The sequence below is a fragment of the Carcharodon carcharias genome, chromosome 34 (genome assembly GCF_017639515.1).
Source record: "Carcharodon carcharias isolate sCarCar2 chromosome 34, sCarCar2.pri, whole genome shotgun sequence".
Classification (NCBI taxonomy): Eukaryota; Metazoa; Chordata; class Chondrichthyes; order Lamniformes; family Lamnidae; genus Carcharodon; species Carcharodon carcharias.
This window is the reverse complement of record NC_054500.1, coordinates 21,731,689-21,759,589: the sequence shown is the minus strand read 5'-3', so window position 1 is coordinate 21,759,589 and position 27,901 is coordinate 21,731,689. Positions and strand designations below refer to the sequence as shown.

The 27,901-nt window shown below is 45.8% G+C and overlaps 1 protein-coding gene across 1 annotated transcript; it reads left to right on the top strand.

Moving 5' to 3' along the window:
* The first annotated feature begins 54 nt into the window (after window positions 1-54).
* Window positions 55-17,354, top strand: LOC121272720 (tetratricopeptide repeat protein 9A-like). The gene is made up of 4 exons (XM_041179493.1): window positions 55-224; window positions 273-553; window positions 13,253-13,435; window positions 17,260-17,354. The coding sequence occupies exons 1-4, from the start codon at window positions 55-57 to the stop codon at window positions 17,352-17,354; spliced, it is 729 nt and encodes a 242-aa protein (XP_041035427.1).
* Window positions 17,355-27,901: the final 10,547 nt, after the last annotated feature.

Genomic DNA, 27,901 nt, shown 5'->3' with positions numbered 1-27,901 from the left:
GCAAGCATCTCGCCAATTACTAGGGTTAAGTCACACAGACAACCGCCCTCATATATGCACAGCAAACTGCTACAGACCATCAAGAGGCGACAGGTTTCGGATCTGGTGAAAAATGGTCTGCCTGTAGGAGAAATGGAAGCCAAAAATTCCCTGAAAACGCAGAGCATCAGCCTAGGGGGCATTGCGAAGAGGCAGCCCGGGACGGGGGCGAGGGGAGCGGGCCAGCCTTCAGTGAGCAGCCGGGATCCCCTGAGGGTAGCGGCGGACCTCAGGAACCCTCCGGCTCACCACAGGGACGAGGAAGCTGAAAGCGCCTACAAGATCCAGAAGGCGGTGAGCTTCAAGACGGAGGGGAACCAATGCTACAAGGATAAAAAATTCCGGGAGGCAATCGGAAAGTATCACCGAGCTCTTCTGCAGCTGAAAGGGATCCGGATCAGCGAGGCTTCGGGCGCAGAAGTGAAAACATTGAGCAAAACACACATCAGACTAACCGAGGAGCAGAAACGACTCATCGAAAGCACCGAGATCGATTGTTACGACAGTTTAGCAGGTGAGCGCTGTCATTTCATTTTAACACGAGTTCACTCGTTGCATGGACCAGCCCTAGATTCGAATGGCCATCTCCCGGCGTTTAATTATCCATTAAAGCCGAACCACATTGAGTTTATGGAGATTCGTTGCAACAATCACCGATCACAGTCACTATCACTCGCTCTCCCCATATGAATTTAGCAACTTAGGGGCATCGAGCACGAAACACCATTCCCACCCTCACTCTCAAAACACCTTGGATTTATTATGCGGGTCCATTTATTAATTGGGTCGCTGTGTAACTAAGGAAAGGAAATTTCACATGTGAAATTACAGGTAGCCTGGGTGCGCTTGAGAATTCCTGGGAAGGCGACAAGGAGACTTCTGCACAAGGTACAGTACATCTGCTGATGAAAGCTCACCGACCTGAAACATTGACTGTTTCTCTCTCCACGCATTTCCAGCATTTTAGAACCTTTTTATTACAGTATGTAGGATATCTTCAAAAACACACTCAGTTCTAGGGACTCTACTCTGTGAAAGGCCTATATTCCCCCTTTGAATTCCCGCAGCACCCAAGTCCATCAATATGTTCAGAGTGAAATATACCCTCTCGGACCCTAATTGTATGTCACTTGGCCAGGTATGAGAAAGTCTCCACTAGCTCATTGTCCTGAGTTGTGAGTTCATGGATATAAAAGTGTCACACCAGGACACTACATCAGCTCTGGTTATATAATAACCCCGTCACATAGAATTGAATAAAATCTCATATCACCGCAGTTCCAGTCATGCAATTCACTAGCATTTCAAACCCCCTAATGCAGAATTTGAGCTCTAATGTTTTCTATTATTCATTATTCCATTCAGCAGGGAACAAGACCATGAAAATGCTATTCAACTGGTCACAGCCTCCACCTGAATAATCAGGGTTGGGTCTGCTTCAAAGATGTAAAGTACGAGTATCAGAATACTATCATCTGGAGCTTGTGGTGCATTGCTCTTAATGCATCCCAGCCTGTTATCCTGAATAAATTCCTATCTGGTGTTTGGGAGCTCATTGTAACAAACCATTCCCAATAAGCCTGTAGTAGTGATATCACAAAGTACTGTAATCTACTGCAGGGAATATAATTTGGAAATCACTCCCAATCCTTTCTTTTACTCTGCTGAGAAGCCTAACTCCAAACTGAGACCCTCCAAATGTGGCACCATCTCAGAATGAGGGACAGGCTATTCAGGACTGAGATGAGGAAGAATTTCTTCACACAGAGGGTGGTGAATCTTTGGAATTCTCTATCCCAGAGAGACATGGAAGCCCAGTCATTGAGTATGTTCAAGTCAGAGATTTCTAAATTTCTAGATATTAAAGGCATCAGGGATATGGGGATACTGCAGGAAATGGCATTGAGTTAGACAAACAGCCATGAACTAGTTGAATGGTGGAGCTTGAGGAGCTAAATGGCCCCTTCCGGCTCCTATGTTCCTATATGGCATAAATGTCAATTCTTCATGTGTTGGCCCAGTCACTGGGAGCTGGTAGGTGGGGTTATCATAGCTCAACCCAATCTTAGCCAAAGCTAATGCCCACACACAACATGGGTTACCAGATAGGAGCCTGGAGTGACAATCCTGCTGATTGATTCACTTCCTTATCCCAAAGATTTGGAGACCACTTCTAGCATTCCCCAAAAACACCAGCTGAGATCTGTCACTTCAGAAGAGACCAAACATTGAGTCTTGGAACTGCCCGGCTTGTAATGCTTAGGAATCTACTGGACAATCCACTCACCTATTGGAGAACCACTAATCAGTGTTAATTGCAAAATTTTATGCAAAATGTATATTTTATTGAATAAAGTCTCAATGGAGGGTGTGTTATAAACTCAGGATTCAGATGGCATTATAACCACTCCAGTTGGTTTCTCAAGTCTCGATGGGGTTTTTTTTTGCGTTTTAAGGCTGTATGCCAATCCTCAGCACAAACTGAACCATTCATTGTGTTGCTATGTTGTGATAACTGCAAACTACTAACCATCTAGGCAGCAATAAGTTAATGTTTTCTAATCATCGCCAAAATCAATTCATGATTGCACAGAACCTCCTTCCTCCCACATTACAATTCAACTACACATTCTCTGCACTGATTTATATAAATAAAGAAAAATCCATTGTTTTTGCTGCCCCAGTTTCTCAGTAGTTAAATGCACAACTGGTGTTATACTGAGAAATACAGAACAGAAAGATCCCAGATTCACTCGACTGACCTCAGAGAATCAGCCTTGATGCTCCAAGTGAGGGGAGGGAAATTATCTAGAGTGCTCACCGCACAACACCACAGGAGAGTAGCTTTTGCCTTGGAAAAGGCAGGCGTTTGGACATATAAGAATGTGAACCTTGAAGCAGCTCTGTTAGGCTGCCTGTGGATGCTTAGAGTCACACAGCAGAACAGCCACAAGGTGCGATAGAAAGGGGAACATGGACTCACTCTCCATGAGCCTGTAGTTTGGGGAGAATGGAGAATGTTTGGACAGATGGAATTCATTTCTAATGGAAGTTGCATTATTGCTTGCACAATGGAGTATGAGGTGAATTAATAATTCAAAAATCAATGTTCTGCATAATTATTGCAAGAATTTTACAATTCTGCAATATCCAAGATTCTATTGATTAAACTGTGATCTGATCTGTGTTTTCTATTTGCTGAACTATCTACATAATATTACAATGTGAGACCTGAGGCTCTTTATTATTTACAACAATCAGTGTCTCATTTTAGAAAATTGGTCAATCATAACATAAGGAAAGATTAATGCTTAACCAACAGGTATAAAGGTCATATGAGGATTGATTTTGTATGATGTTTGGCATGCACTGATAAAGCAGAACTTTATATCCATGATATTCCCACAAGAGGAGATGGAAAAGGGATCAGAAGTTGCATTTTTGCACGTTTCATGACCTCAGAATGTCCCAAAATTCTTTGCAGCCAAATAAATACTTTTGAAGTGTTGTCACCATTGTAGGAAACACAGCAGCCAATGTGTGCACAGCAAGATCCCACAAACAGGTGACCTGTTTCAGTGATTGGGGGATAAATATTGGGCAGGGCACTGGATAGAACTCCCCTGCTCCTCATTGAAATAATGCCATCAAATCTTTTATACCCACCTGAGAGGGCAGGTTTAATGGCTCACCTGCAAGATGACACCTCTGACAGCGCAGCACTCCCTCAGTACTGCACTGGAAGTATCAGTCTTGATTTTGACAGAAAATCACCATTTGGTCAAACTATTCAGCTGTGTTGCATTGAAGCATCATGACATCCAATGGTCTCAAACCACCAGTAGCTACTTATCTCCTAAGAGCATGGGAAAAGTTTTTAAAAAGTACACATGGGGGAGCAAATAATTCTGGTAAACTCCTCTTCAGCCCCTGAAGGTGATCAGAAACAGGCTCTGGTGACCCTGAGGTATGTGTCCCAACATCCCACCAACGTTTTGTGTGTCCATTCCAAGTTTCAGCCAGCTAAGGGAAAGAGCCAAAGCAGAGATCAGACACCTCCTCATGGCCAAAGACAGAAACTTACTTGGTCAGTTTCTCTGGATCATGAAGATTTCACCCACTCCCCCAGCCGGTCATTATCGAGTGACACTGGCAGAGGCCAACTGCTGGGTTAGGGGTAAACCAAAAAGGGGAAGAAAGTAATTTTGTAAATGGGATGGTATATGACTCTTCCTGAAAAGACATGAAGGGGAAAAATCATTGTGTGCAAGATAATCATAATTCTAATCAAAATTCCAAATGGGATTCCAATCGGTGGTTGAGGCTGAAAGGCTCAACTCATTTAAAAGGTACCCGGATCGGCATCTAAAATGCTGTAACCTGCAAGGCTACTGAGCAGGTGCTGGAAAGTGGGGTTAAAGTGAACGGCTAGTTTCTTTTTCATCTTGCTCTGGCCGGCACAGACATGATGGGCTAAATGGCCTCTTTCTACACTGTAACCTTTTTATGGTTCTATGGTGCAACGTCAGAGAGGAAACTGTCTCTTTCTCTTTTCTTCCCTAACATGCCAGACTCTTAATGAGATGCGGAAGTGTGGAAAGACTAGAGATTGTAGTGCAGAGAAGTAGATTAATTACCCGGGAAATAAAAGATCAGCCATTTAATAAAGGCCAATGAAGCTACAGTCAAGGTTTTCAAGCTCCCAGAATTTTGTAGGTGTCAGTAATTCCCTAAATGCTTTTCACATCTTTTTTTTAGATAATTCTTTTACTGATTATAGAAAATGGAATATTCCCACTCCATTGGTTTTGTGGTTATTTTTCCTTCACTTTTAGATTCCCTTCACCATTTATATCATGAACCAATTTTCAGTTGAATATGATGGACAATCTGTTCCCAGTCTCCTGTCAAAACTTGCATTCTACATGGTGTTTGTGCAGTTGTAGGCAGGTCATACAGGGATCTGCTACTAATCCTGATATCTTGCTCATCTTCCTTACCTTTCCAAACTCCCCAAACATTCCCCGGTCTTGTGCACAGCCTCCTCCACCTTTTCTTGGCAGCTCAAGCCAATGCCACAATAAATATTTGATGAGGAAGGCATTCAGCCCATCTTAGCTCATTCGCCTGCTGTCCCTACCCCCCTCAATCACTGCACACAACTAACTTGGAAGTTACTTCAAAAAAAAACTACTTCCATCGCTTGGCCCATTCTGAGGGGGAGGAGTCAGAAAATGTGGTGAGCCCCTTAAAAGCCCATTGACTTCAGCGGGACTGGAAAATCCCGCCAGCGGGAGGGGGCCCTAAAATCCTGCCCTGAGGAAGAGCAAGGGAGCTCTCCCTGGTGCCCTGGCCAACATCTATCCCTGAACTGAAAATTGCTAAAATGCAAATGATCTTATCATTCTCACATTGTTGTTTGTGGGATCTTGCTGTGCGAAAATTGGCTGCCATGTTTCCTACACTCGAACAGTGACTACAATTCCAAATGTATTTCATTGGCTGTGAAACATTTTGGGAGGCTCACCTCTTGCCTTAAAACCTGCCTCTTTGACCAAGCTTTTGTGTCACCTGCCCTAACATCTCCTTAAGTGGCTCAGGGTCAAGTCTTATCTGGTCCATGTGCCTGTGAAGCACCTTGGAATGAAAGGTGTCATTTAAATGCAAGTTGTTGTTGTAGTCAATCGTACAGCACAGCTTTGCCTCCCCTATCTTGTCTAAGTACCTGGATCAGCATCTCAATGGTTGTTGGCATATCCAGTTGCAAACCAATTCTCTTGATACTGATTCTAGCACCTGGTATAGGTGGCATTGGGTAGCGGATATCACTTGAGCCTCCTGCGTGTTGGAGTGTTTGTTAAAGGTATTTCTGAAATCTTGTTAAGGTTTCTCTGTTGGGAGCGCTGGTGAATCGATCACAAAGTGCCTTAGGATCAATAACACCATCAACATTGCATCCTGCTTTCATGCTGCAACCGGCCAACTGTGCAGGAAAACTTATGATCAAACAGAGAAGGAGAGAAAAACAAAAGAGTAAAGGAAGACACAAATTCCACTGCATAAAAGATGGAATAATTATCCGGTAATTAACAAAGCAAATTGGGAATGTAGTGCACATCCAGCACACAATGGGCTGAATGGCCTCCTGTGTTGTATCATTCTACACTCTGGTGCACACCGACACTGCACTCACTCAAACTCAGTGGATGCACCTGCCCCCAGGATTTTTAAACCAAACTCCTGTTCCCTGCACAGCAGCCAACACTCCATTCCGCTGTGATAAGGGCAAAATCCTGCGGATGCCGGAAATCTGAAACAAAATCAAAAAGTGCTGGAAAAACTCAGCAGGTCTGACAGCATCTGTGGAGAAAGACTGAAGAAGAGTCACACGGACTCGAAACATTAGCTCTGTCTTTCTCTCCACAGATGCTGTCAGACCTGCGGAGTTTTTCCAGCATTTTTTGTTTTTGCTCCAGTCAGCTGTGACGTTGGTGGGATTTGCTGCAGGATATTAAATGTGGTAAATAACATATTAAGGCTCAAGAACTCTCTGATGAAGAAATAGAAGCAACAACAGTAGATGGAAGAATATGAAAGTGTACTCGAGTCTCTTCAGAGCTGGAGACTGACAGGTCCCCCGATACCCTTTCAGTCTTGTAAGTCAGCTGCTGTCGTGGGCTCAGGGGTAGAGGGGCATCCCAGTGTCACTGAGAGAGTGCTACACTCTCAGAGACATTGCCTTTTCATTGGTGCTTTAAATCGAGGCCGTGTCTACCCTCTCAGGTGGCTGGAAAAAACCCCTTAGCAGTATTTTGAAGAAGAGCTGTATCGTTCTCCCCAGTATCCTGGTGAACATTTAGCCCTCAACCAACTTCACAAGAAAAACCGATTATCTGGCCATTATGACATTGCTGGTTGCAGGAGGTTACTGTGCGCAAATTGGCTGCCACATTTCCTACCTTACAACAGTGAATACACTTCAAAACATGCTTCATTGGCTTTGGAACGCCTTGAGGTTGTGAAAGGCGCTATATAAGTGCATGTTCTTTCTTTAGTAAAGTGAGAAATTAAGAAATGTAATTGATAGGAATAAAAGCTCATAGTTTCTGAATATACACAGCAAATAAGACAGCGTTTGAGAAGAGACAGTTTAAAATTTCTGAGTGCAACCTCTCATTAGAATTCGATGCTGGAAATCTGAAATAACAACAGAAAATGCTGGAAAAACTCAACAAGCCTGGAAGCATCTGTGGAGAGAAAAACAGAGTTAACATTTCGAGTCTGTATGACTCTTCTTCAGAGCTCTCATTCTCTCTCCACAGATGCTGCCAGACCTGCTGAGTTTTTCCAAAATTTTCTGTTTTTCTTTCATTAGAGCCCCTTTGGTGTTCTTAAGACATGTGACCCTCAATCCCCAACACTTTGTCTCTCTCAGACTGACCATCCAGTGCTTCCAACATTATATGTTTTAATTCATTGATAACACCATTCATGGGGCTTTGTTAGTGTAATGTTAGTGTTTATTTCAGCACAATGAGGATCAACTGGCAGCAATATAAGGGTAAAAGGCTAACGTGAAGTATTCAATTACACATCAGTGGTCATTTTTTTTCAGGAAGGTAGAATGAATCTATTCTCACAATCTCCTTTACCTCTTTATACTGTAATGCTCTTAATGCACAGCTGTAAATACTTCTCCCAGTTTATGATTACTGAGTAATGGAAACTCTATATGGGCATGAATTCACTTTTCAAGGCAGAACCTCTGTTTATTTACTAAGAGCTTGTGGACCAATCCCTGGGGCTTTATTGTTATTATAGCTTCTGATGTGAATTTTCCACTTGCTTCAGCAGCAGCTGCTGAGGTGGCTGGTATACGTGTGTATGCGGGTGTGTGTTTGTGAGTTTGTCTGTGTTTGTACACGAGTTGTTTGTGTGTAAGTTTGTGCCTGTGTGAGTTTATTTGTATGTGCTTGTGTGTTTGCTTGTGAGTTTGCATGTCTGTGCTTTGGAGTGGAAACGTGTGTGTATATCTGTGTAAGCAAGTGTATGTTTTTATGGGGTATGAATGTGTCTGTGTGTGCATGTGAGTCTGCTTGTGTGTTGAAACGGGAATGTGTCTCTGTGTGTTGGAGTGTGTCCGTGTTTGTGTCTGTGTTGCGGTGTGTGCGTGTGTATGTGTCCATCCCTCTGTGTGCCAGTACTGAGGTGTGTAAATGTGTGGTGTGCATCTATGTGTGATGGATTGTGAGTGTGGATGTTTCTGTGTGTTTGTGTGTGAATGTTTGTTGAGATGTATGTTTTTGTGTCTTTATGTGTCAGTTGGTGTGTGTTGGGGTGTGCATCTGTTGTGCATTGGGGTGTGTTTGTGGAACTACGTGTCTCTCTATTGGATGTTTGCCCAGCTCTGACTAATAAAAATATCAAAATATTTGTTGATAAATTAATATCATAATGAGAACATAGTGCTGGAAAGTGCTGCTATTAAAGCATACATGAGCATGAAATGGGTGGAAATGTTTTAACTGTTAAAAATTACAAATGTTTAAAGTGCCTGTTGTATGATAATTAAAGCTCTGTTATTAGCACTGCACTGACAAATTAATTTTCAGTTACCAGCTACAAGATTTATATATAATGTTGGGATTTTCCTCATTTACAACACAAATCATCAACAACAAATTACATTTAACTCACATCTTTAACACAATGCATTCCTTATAGAAAGAAAATAGAAGTCAATGTTGGAGAGGAGGGTTAAGAATGAGGAACATTTCCAGCTACCATATCTGTGTCCTCCTCCTCCAGGTCCCATGCCCTAGGAGGGCATTGATGACCGTGGACTTCCATTGGACTGGTCCATGATTATGCTTGGCAAAGTACTGCAATAGTTTGCTGTTGCCTTTTGCAGTTTGGCTGACCAGGAACTCTCCTATCAGGCGTATTGGAAGGATTTACAGGCTGATGATCAACCTGTTTGGCCGCGTTATGAACACACCTTCTGTGGCCATCAAGTCCTGAAGTGGGACTTGAATCCAGAGCTTCTGGCTCAGAGATAGGGATGGTACCCTTTGCACCATGAGACCTCCCTACCATACCTACGTACAAACACTTAAACACAAATTTACAATATTTACAGAGACATAAAGAACTAAATATACAAAAAACAATGCTGATGAAGAAAGTAATAACACTGCCATTAAAATAACTGAGAAAAGAATTTCACCTGAATGCATTAATATAGCACATTTAACCTAACAGTCAGCACTATGATGGGAGAACGCACTATGAACAGTTGGCTTGGGTGAATAGGATTGGGTTTAAATGTTTCATCTGCTTTCTTTCTGTATCACCTTGGCTGTGTTGACATGCCTGTGTAGGTTCCCATTGGGGAAAGTTGTGAAAAATGTAGACTGGCACTGGTGTTATCAATCAACTGTCAGGACAGGTGTCATCAACCTTCAGTGGCGATGCAAGTGTTTAGCCTCAGTGCTTTCTGTCACTGGCATTACAGTCAAATCCAGACTGTGCCCATTTGTGTCCCAGAAACACCCAGCTGTCTGATATCAGGTTGGAGCTGTATAACACTGGGGTAAAGTTACAGGTTTGCCACTGCACTGAGATCAGTATGAGGTGAAGCGTTAGAACATGGCACAAAAGGAGCGTATTTGTCTGGCCAGTATGCAGGAGAGTCATCCCAAGGTCCTCAGCCAATACTTATCCCTCAGTCATCTAAAAAACAGATGATCTCTTCACCATCATATTCCTGAATGTGGGATCTTGCTGTGTGAAAATTGTACACAGGATTACGTTGGATATACGGCACAGAAGCAGGCCATTTAGCCCAACCAGTACATGCCAGCATTTATGCTCCATTGAGTCTGTCCTCATCTAAATCTATCATCGTAACCCTCTATTCCCATCTCCCTCTATGTTTGTCTAGTTTCCCCTTAAATACATCTATACTGTGCATCCCAACCACTTCCTGTGGGAGCAAGTTCCACATTCTCACCAATCTCTGGGTAAAGAAGTTTCTCCTGAATTCCCTATTGGATTTCTCCGTGACGATTTTATATTAATGGCCTCTATTTCTGCCCTTTAAGAGGAAACATTCTCCCTGTATCCACTCTATCAAAACCTTGCAGAATTTTAAAGACTTTGATTAGGTCATGTTTCAGCCTTTTTTTAGGAGAAAAGAGATCCAGCCCGTCAACCCCTTTCCTGATATGTATACGCACAAATTTCTGGGATCATCCTTGTAAATTTTCTCTGCGCTCTCTCCAGTGCCTCTATAACCTTTGATGGTGACCAGATCTGCGCTCAGTACTCTAAGTACAGTACAAGGTTCAGTACAAGTTGAGCATAAATTCCCAACTTTTCAATTCTATTCCTTTTCCTTTCATGCAGAAGAGACTACACACCAAAAGTATTTCATTGGTTGTAAAGCACTTTGGGACTTCCTGAGGGTGGGAAAGGAGCTATATAAATGTAGCCTTTTCTTTCTTTATATACATTTTTGGCTGTATATGTTTATTATTCTTTCATGGATGTGGGCATCAATAGGGCCAACATTTATTACCCATCCCTAATTGCCTTTGAGAAGGTGGTGGTGAACGACCTCCTTCCTGAATTCCATGATACCAGCCCCTACCTGCCACCTATGACCTACCAAACCTGATGTAAAATGTCCAGTTCCCTATCTACCACTGCTCACCCTTACTGCTCTGCCACCCTGTGCCCCCTATTCCCACCTCCTTAGAACATAGGAGCAGGAGGAGGCCATTCAGCCCCTTGAGTCTGTTCTGCCATTCAATAAAATCATGGCTGATCTGCATCTTAACTCCCTTTACTCACCAAGGCTCCTTCCACAGTACCTTCCAAACCTGTGACCTTTACCATCTAGAACGACAAGGGCAGCAGACAGATGGGAATGCCGCTACCTGGAAGTTCCCCTCCAAGTCACTCACCATCCTGACTTGGAAATATATCGGCCGTTCCTTCACTGTTTTTGGTTCAAAATCCTGGAACTCCCTCCCTAACAGCACTGTGGGCGTACCTACACCACAGGGTGCAGCGGTTCAAGAAGGCAGCTCACCACCACCTTCTCAAGGGGCAATTAGGGATGGGCAATAAACGCTGGTCCAGCCAGCGAAGCCCACATCCTGTGAATGAATTTAAAAAGCCTCATTACGTTGGCAAAAGCAGCAGCCATTTTTCACGCAGCAAGTTCCCACGAACATCAAATGAGACAAACGCATATTAGAGTGTAATAAAAGCAAAATACTGCGGATGCTGGAAATCTGAAATAAAAACAGAAAGTGCTGGAAAAACCCAGCAGGTCTGACAGCATCTGTGGAGGGAGAAACAGAGATAACGTTTCGAGTCCCATGACTTTTCTTCAGGTCTGTGTTCTGGGGTGTTGCCTGAGAGGCAAATCCTTTTCGATTAATGTCACAGGATCTTCAACTGAGCAAAGCATGGGAATTCTCCCCGGTGCCTTGGGGTCAATATTTAAACATACGCCAGTGTCATTGCAACAGATGATCTGCCCTTCATCGCATTGCCGTTTGTGGGATCTTACTGTGCACAAGTCGACAAGTCACACTATCGCCTGAAGGAGATTAAAAAGGGGTTAGTTTTATGGCTTCAGAACTCCCTTTCTCTGCCTAATGTTACCCAGCAGCTGTAACATTTTGTGCTTTTAATTCAGATTTGCTGTTATTTATTTGGGACTCAATTGTAAATGGTGCCTCAGCTTTCTTCGATATTAAAGGTTGGAATGGTGGGGGAGGGGAGGGGAGGGGAAGACAATCAAAAAAAAACTCCTATGATTTTAAATCTCCATTTTGAGACAGCTTTCAAAATACAGAAAGGATTCACCAACATGACACAGATGCTGGGGAGGTGAGATGAGACCGCATGTTGCTGTGGAGACAGTGAAAGAGTAATTATGCCTCGTAGAGTAGGCTGGAGAAAAGGAAATAGCAGAAAATAGATTGAGACACTGACTGAAATAAAGACAATAATAGATTTTATTTATTTCCAGCGTGTCTGCTCAGTCCTCATCAATAAACACGTTGAATCCTGAGAAACAGAATTGTACAAGAATGTCTTGGTGAAATAGGATTTCTGTTTAGCGTGGTGAGAATGTGGAAGCCTGCTAACATATGCAGTTGTTCAGGCAAATAACATTGATGCATTTAAGGCAGCACCTCTTCCTTGGAGTCTGGCGGTGGTGGATTCAATCCCCACTCCAGAGACTTGAGCATGATATCAGGCTGACACTCCCGTTGCAGTACTGAGGGAGTGCTGCACAGTTGGAAGTGCTGTCTTTTAGATAAGACATTAAACCATGATGTGCATGCCCTCTCGCGGGTAAAAGATTCCATGGCTTTCATTGTAGAAGAGCAGAGGAGTTCTCTCCTGTGACCTGGCCAATAATTATCCCACAGACACCAGCACTAACAAAAAGAGCTTCTCTGATCATTACCACCTTGCTGTTTGTGGGGGATTGCCTTGCATCAATTGGCTGCCACGCTCCCTACAGTACAACAATGACGACACTTCAAAATTACTCCATTGGCTGTAAAGTGCTTTGGGACATCCTGAGGGGAAGGCGCTATAGAAATGCAAATACTTGCTTTAATTGCGAGCATTTAGAACAAGCGCATGGAGAATTGCTGTGGGTAATGATTGATGGGATTGGGAGTGGATGGGGATTGCACAATGACACATCGTGGGTCAAAGAGGAGTTTCTGACAGAGTCACTACATGTCACTCATTGTTTTGACTCTCCACAGATCCCTGCAACCTCCTCCAGCCCCCAAAATGCTCCGAGATCTCTGCTCTCCTCCAATCCTGGCCTCTTGAGCATCCCCACTTTTAGTCGCCCCCACAATTGGCGGCCGTGCCTTCAGCTGCCTCGGGCCCTGAGCTCTGGAATTCCCTCCATAAACCTGTCATCCTCTCTTTCCAACCTTTCCTTTAAAACCTAAATCTTTGACCTAACCTTTTGTCACCTGACCGAGTATCTCCTTATGTTGCTCAGTGTCAAATTTGGTTTCTGTGAAGTAACCTTTAACCATGTTAAAGGCGCTATATAAATGCTGGTTGTTGTTGGAGGGGAGGGGTTGTGTGGGACTGACAACCTTTCCTCCTCCTCAATATGTTGACATGAAATCTTGGGATCTGACTCTCTCTCCCTCTCCTCTAGCATGCCTTCTACAGGCAGAGCTGGTGAACTATGAACGGGTGAAAGAGTACTGCTTGAAAATCCTTGGAAAGCACAAGGACAATTTCAAAGCCATGTATAGAGCAGGCATCGCCTTCTATCATCTTGGAGATTGTGAGAGCGCCCTGCAGTACTTAAAAGAAGCAAAAGACCGGGAGCCCTCAGGTAAGGATGCACAACATTGATAGCACTTTGATTTTAACCAGCAACTTCACTTAGACAGCACCCCTCCTCCCCAGACTGGAATCTTCAAGGATGTTACAATAGGGAGGAGAAAGGGCACAAAGAATTGGGAAAAAGGAGGATGGACTCGGAGAGGAGAATTGAGGGGCACAAGCTAATGGAAAGGTTTTGAAAATGGGAGTTGTTTGGATTGCTCTCCAGAGAACTAGCATGGACTTGATTGGCCAAATGGCCTCCTTCTATGCTGCCATAGTGACTCTAGGTGTGAGACAAGGAGACGAGAACTGGGTAGAGAATTTCAGACAGTGGCTGCCCATTGTGGAGAGAGGGTTGGAGAATTGAGTGAAAGGTGCATGCAGAGGACCAAGGCGAGGGTGATCACCAAGGTAAAACCAGCCATTCTGCCAAGTTAGTTCTTCTTCAGTTCACTGCCCAAAGGCAGGTCTAGCCCATATTGCCACAATCTCCACCACAGACAGGGCAAGGAGGCAGGTCCCAAATACACCCCCAGCCGGAACAGGGATCAGATCCCATAGTGTTAGCACCAATCTGATCCACACCCGATCGTCCAGCCAACTGGCCCCCAAGGAGACCGAGTTGCTGTGGCAACATGCACTTTTACATGCATGTTACTATCTGGAGCTATGGGTAGTGATGGCAGAGGTTCCAACATTCTTTCCATCACTTGACCGACCAGGAATCTCTCCCACTCCTACCGCCTGCCATTGGCATGTGTTGGAAAGATTTGCAGGTTGATACTCAACCTGTTTGGCTGCGTTATGAACACACCTTCCTTGGCCATCAAGTCCTGGAGTGGGACTCAAACCCATAACTTCCGGCAACTCTACACCACAAGATGTCCCTACCTTAGGTACATTGCACTAATCCTTAGACATCTTGTGAAGGACAAATGTAATTCATAAATAACTGTATTCCACCCTGCCCAACGTCATCCTAATGATGACTCAGAGTTTTGACTTATTTGACTACAAGATTATTCTGTATTGATGGGGGTTATTCCAGCTCATCCAAAAACTCTCTTGCCCATATCCTAGCTTGCACCAAGTCCTGTTCACCCATATAAGGTGATGAATTAGAGCATTACACAAGGGGTGTATTGACAATCTAGAGTGCACTGGCCAATTGGCAGGTCTCCTGAATCTTGACCAATCTACACACTGAACATCCAGGCCCTGCTGCCAATATAGCCAGCTTGTCCCCAGGCCTCTCCCTTTAAGTTAAGGAAGACAGTTCCCATTTGAACTCTGGGTCACTTTAATGTATTGGCTGGCCCCTGAATCGAGGTGAATGAACACATCTTCAGCTACCGCCCTGGCCAACTTTCATCCCTCACCCGACATAATTGGAATAGGTGATCTGGCCATTATCACATTGCTGCCTGTGGGATCTTGCTGTGCACGCATTACCTGCTGTGTTTCCTACAGTGACAGTAACAGTGACTGCACTTCAATAAGTGCTTTATTGGCTGTAAAGTGGTTTGGGATGTCTTGAGGTTGTGAGAGGCGCTATAGTAATGCAAGTTCTTTCCTTTTAGGGTCGGCCAAGACTCAGAAAATTAAAGAAAATATATTTTCCTTATTTGATGCCAGGTGAAAATTTTGATTCAATCAGAATAATCGGCTTCAACTTGTAATCAAATTCCCTTGTGATGGAGTCTGGGACTTGACTGGACTTGCTGACAGGAGTTTTTCTTTGAAACATTTCTGTAAAATAATCACAAATCGGTTTCTCCTTATTTTTCCATTTTTCTTCATGGAAATGCCTCCATTACAAACTTGTTTCATGGCCTCGCCTTCTCCTTAGCTCTGCAACCTCCTCTAGCCCTAAAAACCCTCTGGAATCTCTGTTCTCCTCCAATTCCAGCCTTTTGTGCATCCCTGATATGAATCGCTCCTAAGCTCAGGAATTCTCTCCCTAAAACTCTCCACCTCTCTCTTCCTTTAAGACGCTCTTTATCACCTACCTCCTTGACCAAGCTTTTGGTCACCTATCCTATTAACATGTTATTGATGCTTGGTGTCAAGTCTGATAATTGTTCCTGTGATACACCTTGAGACGGTTTACTATATTAAAGGTGTTATATAAATGCTTCCTTTGTCAATGCTTATCATTTCATGTTTGTTAACCAATTTTTCCCTTTGATAAATCATTTTCCATCATAATTCTGCTAGGCCTGGAAATCTCTTTTGGCCAGAGACTGTGATACCAGGCTTCTTCCAGAACACTCTCAATGCCACTGTAGCAAAGCATCAAGGTAGTCCATAGAACCACAAGGAAACAAGTCTTCTCTTTGATTCCCTCCCCATTCTCCCAAACCCCTCAAAGCCTCAGTTATCCACTTAGTGTGATCCAGACCTGGTAAAACAGGGACACCTCACTCTACAGGTCTGTGTGCCCATGAGATAATAATCAGTGCAAACTGTTAAAGTCCAGCGGATGCTTTTGAGATCTATTGTCCTCCATAGGACTTGGTGAGTGATAAAAGACCAAAATCCTTCTAGTTCACCTTCTAACCCTCTCTCTCTCTTAGGCAGTTCCTTGGGATTGAGATTGACTTCCATTCTGGTTCGATGGGGTCCTGAGTTGGCTGATAAGTCCAATGTGTGATCTGCAGACTCTGGCCCCGTGTGGGGCAGGTGGTGCTTGAAGGTTTGGGTAGATGACTTGTTTGGAAGTCTGTGCGCTCCCTCCGACTTCACCTCTGTGTGTTCCTGACAAAGCCTCTCGGTGTGCCCGGTGCCTTTCCGAATGAACCTTCTCCATTTTGTTCAGTCACAAGCCAGGGAGTCCCCATGAATCAGCGGGGATGTTTGACATCTTCAGGGATGCTTTGAGGACATCCCTCAAGTGTTTCCGCTGTTTTTTGTGGACCCTCCTGCCGTGACACAGGTCTGAGTAGAGCAATTGCTTCAGGAGTCTGGTGTCAGGGACATGAACGACATGTCCTGCCCTGGTTTTGAGTTTTCACCTGGATGCTGAGCAAGTTGGTTTGGGGGTGGATGCTGCTGTTGGATCACCTTTCTTACCACTAGATTTGGAGGATCTTGTGAAGGTGTCGCTGGTGGGACTTCTCCAGCTTTGGGGTGCCTGCTGCAGGTTGTCTAAGTCTCCAAAACAGATAGGAGTGTGCTGCTGAATGGTAAACCATGGCCTTAGTCTTGGGTTTGAGGTCCTGGTCCTAGTCCTTGAACACTCTTCCTTAGTTGGCTGAAGGCTGAGTTGGCACACTGGAAGCGATCCTGGTAGATGCCGAAATGGGATTATTGGTTAATCATGGTCATCCACCTCCATCAATTAATCTACGACAGACCCAGACCTGAGGTAAGGAAAATCCTCAGTGGTGGAGAGATTAGGGAACCAAAGATCCAAACTCACCTCTTCCTCCCGAGCCACAAACACATCATGCCCCTGAGTACTCATCAACCGCATCCCAAAATGTTATAATTTTGAGGGAGAGAAGAAAAACTGGATTTAAAAAAACGAGAGAGGAAAGGCCACCACAATAGATTGGGTGAGACAGGATGATTAGTTACCGTGATAAAAACAAAAAACTGCGGATGCTGGAAATCCAAAACAAAAACAGAAATACCTGGAAAAACTCAGCAGGTCTGGCAGCATCGGCGGAGAAGAGTTGGCGTTTCGAGTCCTCGAAACGTCAACTTTGCTCTTCTCCGCCGATGCTGCCAGACCTGCTGAGTTTTTCCAGGTATTTCTGTTTTTGATTAGTTACCGTGTCATGTTTGCAGCTTGCCTGAACTGACTTTTCTCCCTCTGTTTTCTCACAGACACAAATGTCTTCAGATACATCCAACTGACAGAGATAAAGATGAATCGATCCAATCAGAGGGAGCAAGAGGGATCTAAGGAGATGATTGGTTAATAACATGCACGGCATCCATGGACATATACTCCTTTAGTGCAGAGTGAAGCGAGTGTTAATGAAAGCATCAACGTTTGGGTATTATTTTCAGAACAAACAGACAGACCTATATCCCTGGGGAATGGGGGTGGTCTGAGGGTCTATAGTAAGGGCACCCAGAGATTATTAACCTATCAACAAAGCAGGCTTGGAATGTCCCTGCAATTTTGATCAGAGATTTGTACTACTGCATGTTATTGTCAATAATTCTCACCCCAGCGGAATGAGCTTTTTCTCGTTCCTGGTCCCAGGAAAGCGGAGAACAATCTAAGACTCTGTCCTGAAGGTTGTGGGTTCAAGTCCCACTCGAGGGACTTCAGCCCAAAATCTAGGCTCCCAATGCAGTTCTGAAGGAGTGCTACAGTGTCAGTGGTGCCATCTTTCAGATGCAATTCTGCCTGCCCATCTCAGCTTAATGTGAAAGAGCCCATTGCCACTGTTTTGAAGGAGAGCGGGGTGGGGGGGGGGTGGGAGTGGTTTCTCGCTGGCCAATATTTATCCCTCACCCAACCTCACAGATAACCAGGTTGTCTGACCATTATCTCATTGCTGTTTGTGGGAGCTTGCTGTGCGCAAATTGGCTGCCGCGTCTCCTACAATCCAACAGTGGCTGTACTTCAAAAAAATACTTCATTGGCTGTAAGGTGCTATAGGACGTCTGTGAAAGGTGCTATATAAATTTACATCTGTCTTTCCTTATGATCAAGAGAAACCCCTGCAAAAACCACCCCTCCCCCACCCCACCCCCACCCCGATGTTTCACGATGAGATTTAACCTGGCATGAAGCACAGAATTCCCCATGCAATGGCTGGCCCCAGTGCATGTTAATGGTTGCCCTTTGCATTCCATAAGCAACCAGCTTGCCCAGTGGCTCCTGTGATCCCTCAGTATGGGCCAAAATGGAACCTGATCCCCATGGTGAAGACTCCCCATTTGAAAAGCAAAGTCAACATGGATTTTCTCCACAATACCACCCCCCCACCCCCTAACGCCCTCAACCCGCTAACCCCCTAACCCCTTCCCAGCCTCAAGCTGCTGACAATCTGACCATCATCTTTCGGCCCCTCTGACCGGGAGCCTGTTCTGTTCCGGCCAGAGGAACGAGGGAGAAATTAAAGTGGACAAACTAAGCTGGTTTGATTTTTTTTTTAAGTTGCAAATTGAAGGCAGATTACATCTCCTTTGAGGGCCATTTCCTTTTAGAGTTAAAGCGGAAGGGGCGGGGTCCATAAATAAGGCCCGAAATGGTGCCCAGGGTATAACGTGGGCAATGTGGATGCCACCCACTTCTATGGGGGAGGCCCAACCAAGTTACGTGCCCATCAGGCATTTAACTGGCCAGCCATCAAGCCCTCTCTGGGATTTAGGCCCCCAAGGGCAGAAATCCCACCCTCCACCCCTGAAAGCTGATGGCCAATCAGAGGCTGGCAGCTCTCCACTGCCGGCAGTGCCACTGGGGATGGTGGCTGCCGGTGTTAATACCTCCAGGGACAGCCGGAGGATCAATGTTGGTTTGAAGGATATGGTTGATTGGGGGTTGGGGGGGGGGTGGGTGGTGTGTGGTGGGTTGGTGGTGGTTGGGTGTTGTAGGGAGGGGGTCACTGGAGCAGGGAGGGGGGGCAAGAGGCTCAGAGGGAAGGGAAGAGATATGGGTTTCAACGCACGCTCCCCCCCACAACCCTCCGGCCCCACCAACCTTCAGCCCAAAAGGGACTGCTGGGCAACCTTCAGGGGGCACAGGAGAGCCCCGTGACTCCCACTCAATCCCTGAGCCGCCGTTAAATTCCCGTGGGCTCAGGGGTAATTGGTGTCAAGTGGCTCCTTAGAAAGTGTGGGTGATTTGTGGACATCAGCCCCGACACGCCTCCGGGAGGTTTTCCCACCGCCGGCAGAACCCTACACGATTTAGTGGTCCCCGGCCACCAGGTTTCCCACCGCAATGGGCTGCATTAAATTCCACCCGATGTTTCCCCTCAATAGCTCAGGAAACAATCCCCAATGCCTCTTGAAGTAAATCCCCAAATGAATGACATAATGCTGAAAAAAGAATCATGTTGTCTAAGCTTTTCACCTGGCACTCATCAGGACACATTGCAAGATTACCAACAGTAAAGGGAACAACAATTTACACTGCACGAGAAGAGAGTGCTGGAGTTTACCAGAGTAAGAGATGACTTGATTGAAACCTTTAAGATCCTGAGGGGTCTTGATAGGATGGATGTGGAGAGGATGTTTCCTCTTGTAGCATAATCTAGAACTAGGGGTCACTGTTTAAAAATAAGGGGTCACCCATTTAAGACAAGAAATGATGAGAATTTTTCTTTCTCTGAGGGTTGTGAGTCTTTGGAACTCCCTCAAAAGGCAATGGAAGCAGAATCTTTGAATTTTTAAGGCAAGGGTGGATAGATTCTTGATAAGCAAGGGTTTGAAAGGTTATCGGGGGTAGGTGAGATGTTACAATCAGATCAGTCTTGTTCTTATTGAATGGTAGAGCAGGCTCAAGGGGCTGAGTGGCTGACTCATACTCCTAATTCTTATGCTTGTATATATGCATGAGAAGACAGTGCTGATTGGATGGCAACTGGACTCTGATTGGCAGAGGCGTTGCCATGGAGAATGCAGCAGGGAACAGTTACTGCCAAGCTATTGTTCAAATTCAAACCAGGCAGGTCAAGTACCCAACCAGCCCATGCTTGCAAAACTCAAATCGTAGTGTCCAACATTAGATGTGATCCCGTGATTGGACAACACTTGCTAAACAATCCCGATTGTGCTAAGAATTACACTGACAAACAATTTAAGATTATCAGTCGGACTTGCAGCATGGCTCACTTATGCATGCTAGAAGCTACATATATTCAGGCACAGGGCCCTGTTCTTTGCAGACTGAAGGACCATGTCCATGCATTGCACCTTATTCAACTAAACAAAATCTTGGGGGACAACCATTCCCTGGTTCATTCCCCATGGCAATGCCTTGATCAATCAGAGGTGACTTGTCTGGTTTGAATTTGAACAATATCTTGGCAGTTAACTGCTCCCTGCTGCAATCTCCATGGCAAAGCTTCTACCAATCAGAGTCCACTTGCCAACCAAATAAGCATTCTCTTTCCCTTTACGATTGTCATTCTTGTAAATTGTCCTGATGGGTGCAAGACAAAAAGCTTTGACATATCTCTTTTTTCAGCAATACTCAAGTTCTGTACTATCAAATGATATATTCTTAAAAATTCCTGTGGTTGATGTGTTTCACGGAAGCCTGGAATTTGACATTTCAGAATGCACTCCCCCCCACCCCCGTTTTATTTAACGAAAAAGGGCCATCTTGCCAGAAGATGTCATAGGTCAAACAATGTTATAGGTCAAGTGATGTCATAGGTCAAACGGATAATGGGAGGAAAATGATGAGTTTCAATTCATGCCATCATCACTCGATCTATCTATGTTGAGTCAAAGGGGAAGCAACATGAATTTGACTGTAGATTTGAAGGTTTATATTCAGAATGTGATATCCTAGAGCGTTATACTTTTAATAAAGCATCCAAAAATGATCAGAATTCAAGATTTTGTGCTGATAATTTAGCTTTGTGCTTTGATTATTTTTGGACTATCGTCAAGTGTAATTGGTGTGGGTTTGGGAAGGATTTCATCCTATTTGGAGGATTTACTCTGAGAAACTTTAAAAAGATTAATCTACAACTGGGAAATCCTGATAATCAGGGAATTTCAGCAGAGGAGGCCATTCAGCCCCTTGTTACTGGAGCCTCCTACAATCCTATTTCCTGTAGCCTTATACAAATATTTATTTGTCCTTCCTTAAATATTGTAACTGAATTAATCTCAGTTATGTTAACACAATCCATATCCTAATATAGGGAAAAAAATTCTCCTAATTTCCCCTTGCTGCTTCAAGTGAGAATAATTAATCACCAGTTACCTTCCCCAACACTAGTCAACTCATGCAGATGTCAATCATGGTTCAGAGATAGCATTCATGCCCTCAAAGTTGTGAATTCAAGTCTCACTTCTCTTTAAATCCATCTCCTCCGCTCTCGGCCTATACTGCTCTCTAACTTCCTTTACATTGCAACTGGGGTGAAGGTTCACTGGGGTGACCACTGGGACTGTGCTATGAGGAGAGATTGAGTAGACCAAGTCCATATACCCTAGAGGTTAGAAGAATGAGACGTGATCTCATTGAAACATATAAAATTCTTGAGGACCGTGACAGGCTAGATGCTGGGAGGGATTTTCTGGCTGAGGAATCTAGGACACGAGAGGGGGGAGGTCACAGTCTCAGGATAAGGGGTCAGCCTTTTAGGACTGAGATGAGGAGAAATTTCTTCACTCAGAGGGTTGTGGATCTTTGGAATTCTCTACCCCAGAGAGCTGTGGATGCTCAGTCATTCAAGTCAGAAATAGACAAACGTTTGGCTACTAACGTAAAGGGATATGGGAATAGTGTGGGTAGATGGAGTTGATTTTTATTGAATGGCCAAGCAGGCTTGAGGAGCCAAATGGCCTTACTCTTGCTTTTAATTCTCTTGTTCTTATTGCTAGTACATTTTTGTCTGTCTGTCTGACTCTCTTTCCACCACTTTGTGTTCCTTTTTAGAAATCTCCATTCTGCCTTAGTCTTATTCCTATGCACCAATCCACATTATCTCTTGTACACACTGAGTCACTTAGTCCTGAATACGTTGCCCTCGGTCTGAACAAAAGCAAGTTTGTTTTATTGATTCATTGCCAACTCGACATTTTCTGCAGCTGTTGATAAAATAAGATTGACTCAGGGTTTCCAATTCTCCACCGTTGATTTTTTTAACATATTTCATTGACCTACAAAAGCATGAAGAGTTGCCAGTGCGTCAAGAGCAAATTGACTCATTAACAAAGCTAATGTCCTCAGTAATTGAACTCGAACACTGGAGATGAAATTAATGAGTCACTGGGTCCAGTTCCAGCACTGAATCTGTCTTTAGAAATTATTATGTAGCAACAGTTTAACATCCTGAAGGTTAACAGGTAATGACTAGCTTTGCCCACACACTTGACCCCTCCACCACTCCCACCCCGACTCTTCCAGGATGCAATCCAGGCCAACTAATTCAGTGCGGCGCCGAGGGAGAGCTGCTCTGTCAGATGTGCCGTCGTTTCTGATGAGATGTTAGATGGGTTCAGGTGGAAGTAAAGAGTCCTGTCACACTATTTTAGGAGGACCAGCGTGACGTCCTGGTGGTCCGGCCAAATGTTTCTCACGCATTTACAGCACCAAAAATAAATCCAGACTCTTGTTCACCCTGTGCGCTGTGAGTGGGATCTTGCTGTGCACTGGCTAATTCATTTGCCTACATAACAATGATGACTGTCCTTCAAATGCAACTTGCTGGTTAGTAAAGCATTAGGGATACAACCAGGCACTATATAAAGTTGTGTCTTTCCCACAGTGAGGTCACTATTTCACACACTGTCTTCTGCGCAGACTCATCCCTTCTCATCGTCTCTTAAACTACAAAACTACTGATCATTCTGCTAAAACTTCCCAGCTTGTGCTGTTTGTGTATCTATGGGTCTGTGGCTCTGTTTATATCTATGTGACTTTGTCTATATATGAATGTGTGTGTCAGTGTTTCATGTTTGTAAGTGTTGTTTGTCTGTGCATATGAGTATCTGTTTGCCTGTGTGTTTGTGCATCTGTATGTTTGAATGCCTGTGTGAGTTTGTGACTGTGTGATTGTCTCCTTGCATGTGTGAGTGTGTGTGTAACTGTGAGTTTGCAATTGTGTATGTGTGTCTATCTGTGTGAATATGAATGTGTGTGTATGTCTGTTGTGTGTGTGTGTGCATGAGTCTTGTATGTGAGGTGAGTGTGTGTGTGTGTTTGTGTGTGTGTGTGCTTGTGTATGAGTGTGTGTGCATGTGTGCATGTGCGTGTGTGCGTGTTCATGTGTGTGTGTGCACGTGTGCATGTGTGTGTGCGTGTGTTTGTGTATGTGTGTGCATGTGTGTGTGCGTGTGTGCTTGTGTGCATGTGCGTGTTTCTGTGCATGTGTGTGTGTGCGTGTGCATGTGTGTGTGTGTGTGCATGTGTGTGTGTGTGTGCATGTGTGTGTGTGTGCATGTGTGTGTTTGTCTGTGTGCGTGTGTATGCATGTGCATGTGTGTGTGTGCCTGTGCTTGTGTGCATGTGTGTGTGTGCGAGTGTGTGTTTGTGTATGCATGTGCATGTGTGTGCGTGCAATTGTGCTTGTGTGCATGTGCGTGTGTGTGTGTGTGTGTGCATGTGTGTGTGTGTGCATGGGCATGTGTGCATGTGTGTGTGTGTGCGTGTGTGCATGTGCTTGTGTTTGCATGTGTGTGTGTGTGTGCATGTGCATGTGTGCATGTGTGTGTGCGTGTGTGTGTTTGTGTATGTGTGTGCATGTGTGTGTGCACGTGTGCTTGTGTGCATGTGCATGTTTGTGTGCATGTGTGTGTGGTGTGCATGTGTGCGTGTGTGTGTGTGTGCATGTGTGTGTGTGTGCATGTGTGCATGTGTGTGTGTGTGTTTGTCCGTGTGCGTGTGTATGCATGTGCATGTGTGTGTGCATGTGCTTGTGTGCATGTGTGTGTGTGCGTGTGTGTGTGTTTGTGTATGCGTGTGCATGTGTGTGTGCACGTGTGCTCATGTGCATGTGCGTGTTTGTGTGCGTGTGTGTGTGCGTGTGCATGTGTGCGTGTGTGTGTGTGCATGTGTGTGTGTGTGCATGTGTGTGTGTGTGTGTGTTTGTCCATGTGCGTGTGTATGCATGTGCATGTGTGTGTGCATGTGCTTGTGTGCATGTGTGTGTGTGCATGTGTGTGTGTGTGCGCGTGTGCAAGTGTGTGTGTGTGCATGGGCATGTGTGCATGTGTGTGTGCGTGTGTGTGTTTGTGCATGTGCGTGTGTGCATATGCTTGTGTGTGCATGTGTGTGTGTGTGTGCATGTGCATGTGTGCATATGTGTGTGTGCATGTGCATGTGTGCATGTGTGTGTTTGTGTGTGTGAGTGTGTGTGCATATGTGTGCGTGGGTGTGTGTGTGTGTATCTGTGGGCAGGATATTACACCTTGTGGATGGGTGAGTGCCCGACCTGATTGGATGTAAAATAACATGAGAAGATGTCGGGCGAGCGTCCCAGCAACATCCCGGACATGCGCAATCTTCAGGTCAGTGGGCGCATGTGGATGTCAGAGCCGTGTCCGCCATGGATTAAGAGGCCACCTGAGGCCTTAGAAAGCCCAACTGAAGCTGATTTTACATTGCCCGTGCGATTTCACACTTGTCGCACAGGCAAAACAGGCAGGCGGGCAGCCCACTTTTTACAAAACCTCATCCAAGGGCGGTATAAAAAGGGTCAGCAGCATTGCCAGTGTGACTAGTGAAGAGTTTAGGAGATAGTTTGCTGCTGGTTGCTTATTTGAACTTGACAACTTCATCTCTGTTCTGAGCTTTATTCTGACCATTTCCAGGGTTCACTTGAGAGCTCATTGGTGTCTCCAAGGTCCCGGAGAATTTTGACCGTGTGTACCCTTCCAAGAATCAGACAGCCTTCTGTAACCCTGTTAATGGGGATTGTGGCCTCCACTGGAGGCACCTCCTCTGAGGAGGAAGAGAGGGGCAGAAGAGAGAGGAAGCCAGGTGTCCCAGTGCAGCTTCCAGGGGAGGGACCTGTGGGAGGAGAGGCGCAGGCACAAGGGGCGCAGGGCTAGCAGGTAGTCCAAGGCAGAAGGGACCACAGAGGATGGCACTATCCTGCTGCCAGGGTTTACAGGCAGGTCTGCAGCTAGATCAATATGTCCGAGGTGCAATGCCGAAGGAGGCTCCGCCTCTCCAGGGAGACAATGGTCTTCATTTGACAGATGATTGGGCCTGAGATCAGCTCCGACTGTGTGGGTGGACACCCCATGCCAGTAGCTTTGAAAGTCACAGTGGCCCTCAACTTCTATACCTCTGGTTCTTTCCAGGGGTCAGTGGGGGATCTTTGTGGAGTGTCCCAATCAGCTGTCTACATTTGCATCAAGCTGGTGACAGAAGCTCTGTTCAGGAGGGTAATGACATTTATTGATTTCTGAATGGATGAGGCCAGTCAGGTTGAGCAAGCCAGAGTGCTTTCAATGATTGCTGGGCTCCCCTGCATCCAGGTGCAATCGACTGCACACATTGTGGCCATCAAGGCACCAGCAGGTCAGCCGAGTGCCTACATCAACAGGAAGGGTTTTCACTTGATGAACGTCCAGATAGTTTGTGACCACAAGACGCCGATTCTGCAAGTCTGTGCAAAGTATCCTGACACTCCCAGGTGCCAAGGCTGTTCATGGCTCCAGCCCAACTGGATGGATGGCTGCTGGGTGACAAGGGCTATCCTCTGAAAAGGTGGCTTATGACGCCTCTCCGATATCCAAGAACTGAGGCAGAGCAGCGTTATAATAGGAGTCATGCCTCCACAAGGGCAGTGATAGAGAGGACCATAGGTCTTCTGAAGATGCGTTTCTGATGCCTGGACTATTCAGGGGGAGCGCTACAATGCCCCCCAGAGTGGGTGTCACTGATAGTGGATGCATGCTGCATTCTCCACAATCTGACACTGGCAAGGGGGGACCCAGTAGAGGAAGATGATCTTGAGGCAGCTCCACAGGCCAGAGGATGAATCCATAATGAGTCAAAACAGGGGTCTGGTGAGAACACTGAGGGTGTGGAGGCAGACTTCTGTATCCTTCAGGGAGGCAGGGACACCAGGGACATCTTAATCCAATGCTCCTTCAGCCAGGCTGCCAAAGATCTGCTTCCACCTCATGCCGGGGCTGCTGCCTCCATCCTGGATTCGGAAATGACCCTTTCATTTGAACTCAAAATCCACTCAGTACCTGTGCAATAAAATTAAGAGCCACTCAGGTCCAGCATTAGATACTGGTGTGCCCTGCACCAAAAAAAGTGAAGCATACTCAGGTCATTAAGACAAAAGCAAAATTGTCCTTTTGACAATCCAAAAAAATTAACATCATTTTCTCTGGTCTTAATTCCCAGGCCAGAAAATGTAAACAAAAGGTGACAGAACAGAACCCGTGACCCGTTCCCCCTTGTGCTCAAGGTGCCTTAAACCTATGTTTAAGAGTGCTGTACCTCAGTGCCCCCTCGCCTCCCCCCCTCGCTGGGAGCAGCATTGGAGGCAGCCCGCTCACTCTAATGTCCTGGTGGCCTCGATGACCTTGGCGGGTGCCCTCTGGCCAGTGGAGCCTGTGCTGGCCCCGCCTGGGAGAGATTGGCCAGTGCCAGTTGCTGGCATCTCCCCAGTCGCCGCAGCCTCATCAGATGCCATGGTCACTGGCAGAGGTGCCATCATCCAGAGCGCCCTGAGAGGAGCCCACAGAGACAACAAGCAGCCCGTGTGCCAACGTGAGGTTGGACCTCCCTGCTCACCATTGATGGGCGGGCACCCAGCTGGGATACTGGTTGCCTCATCCATCGACCCCGCTGGCACTGACCACCCGAGGTCATAGCCTGTATGAGGGCATCAATGGTGAGCAGGGAGGTCCAGAGCAACCTCACGTTGGCGCATGAGCTGCTTGTCGTCTCCACAGGATCCCCTCAGGGTGCTCTGGATGATGGCAGCAACTCCTCCGCTCCTCTCTATGCTGCAGGTCCCATCGTAACCCCAGGAACCCCTCAGTCTGTATCTGGAATGGCCTCTCCATGAGAGTCGCCACTCTCTCAATGGAAGAGGCAGTGCACTCGGCCATGACAGTTAGTGCAATGTTCATGTTCTGCATGGACTCATCTGTCACAGAGACCATGGCACGCTGACCCTCATGGATCTTCGCCAGATCCTCCCGCACATCCCGCTGGGCATCCAGCATCTGCCACCTAATGGACGACTCCAGAGTCTCATCATCTGCCTTTGACTCAGCATGGTCCTGGTCTCCAGCAGTCCTCCGACTGCCAGGACCCTGGGCACTCTCTGCCCCCACTGCTCCTCAAGCGAGTGTGAAGCGCCCTCACTGCTGTGCACCATCTAGCCAAGGATCTATCGCCCACCGAGATGCTGGTATCTGCACTGGTGCCTGGTTCAGGGACCGGGTATGAGACATGCACCATGTGAAGCCCGGCTCTCCTCTGGTGTCAAGGGTGACACTTTGGGGTCCTGCATAAGAGTGTGTACTGGTGAATCCAAGGGAGAACAACATGTCATCAGTTAAAGTCATCACACTGTCACTGTGTGTGCCAGGCACCCTGGTGAGACAATGGAAATCTGCATCATGGTGTCCTTGTCTTTCAATGATCAGTTGGGACTCCAGGTTTGAGGCTCCTATCAATGATGAGACTACACTGGAATGTTTGCACAATCTGACACTCTCACCTCTGTGCACTGCACTCTGACCTCCGACTGACACCCCAGCCTCTCCATGACTGGCTGACCGATGTGGGTGCCACCTCTCCAGTTCCAAGGCGTCCTGTTCGAATCTGGATAGGATTAGGAGGTTTGGGGAG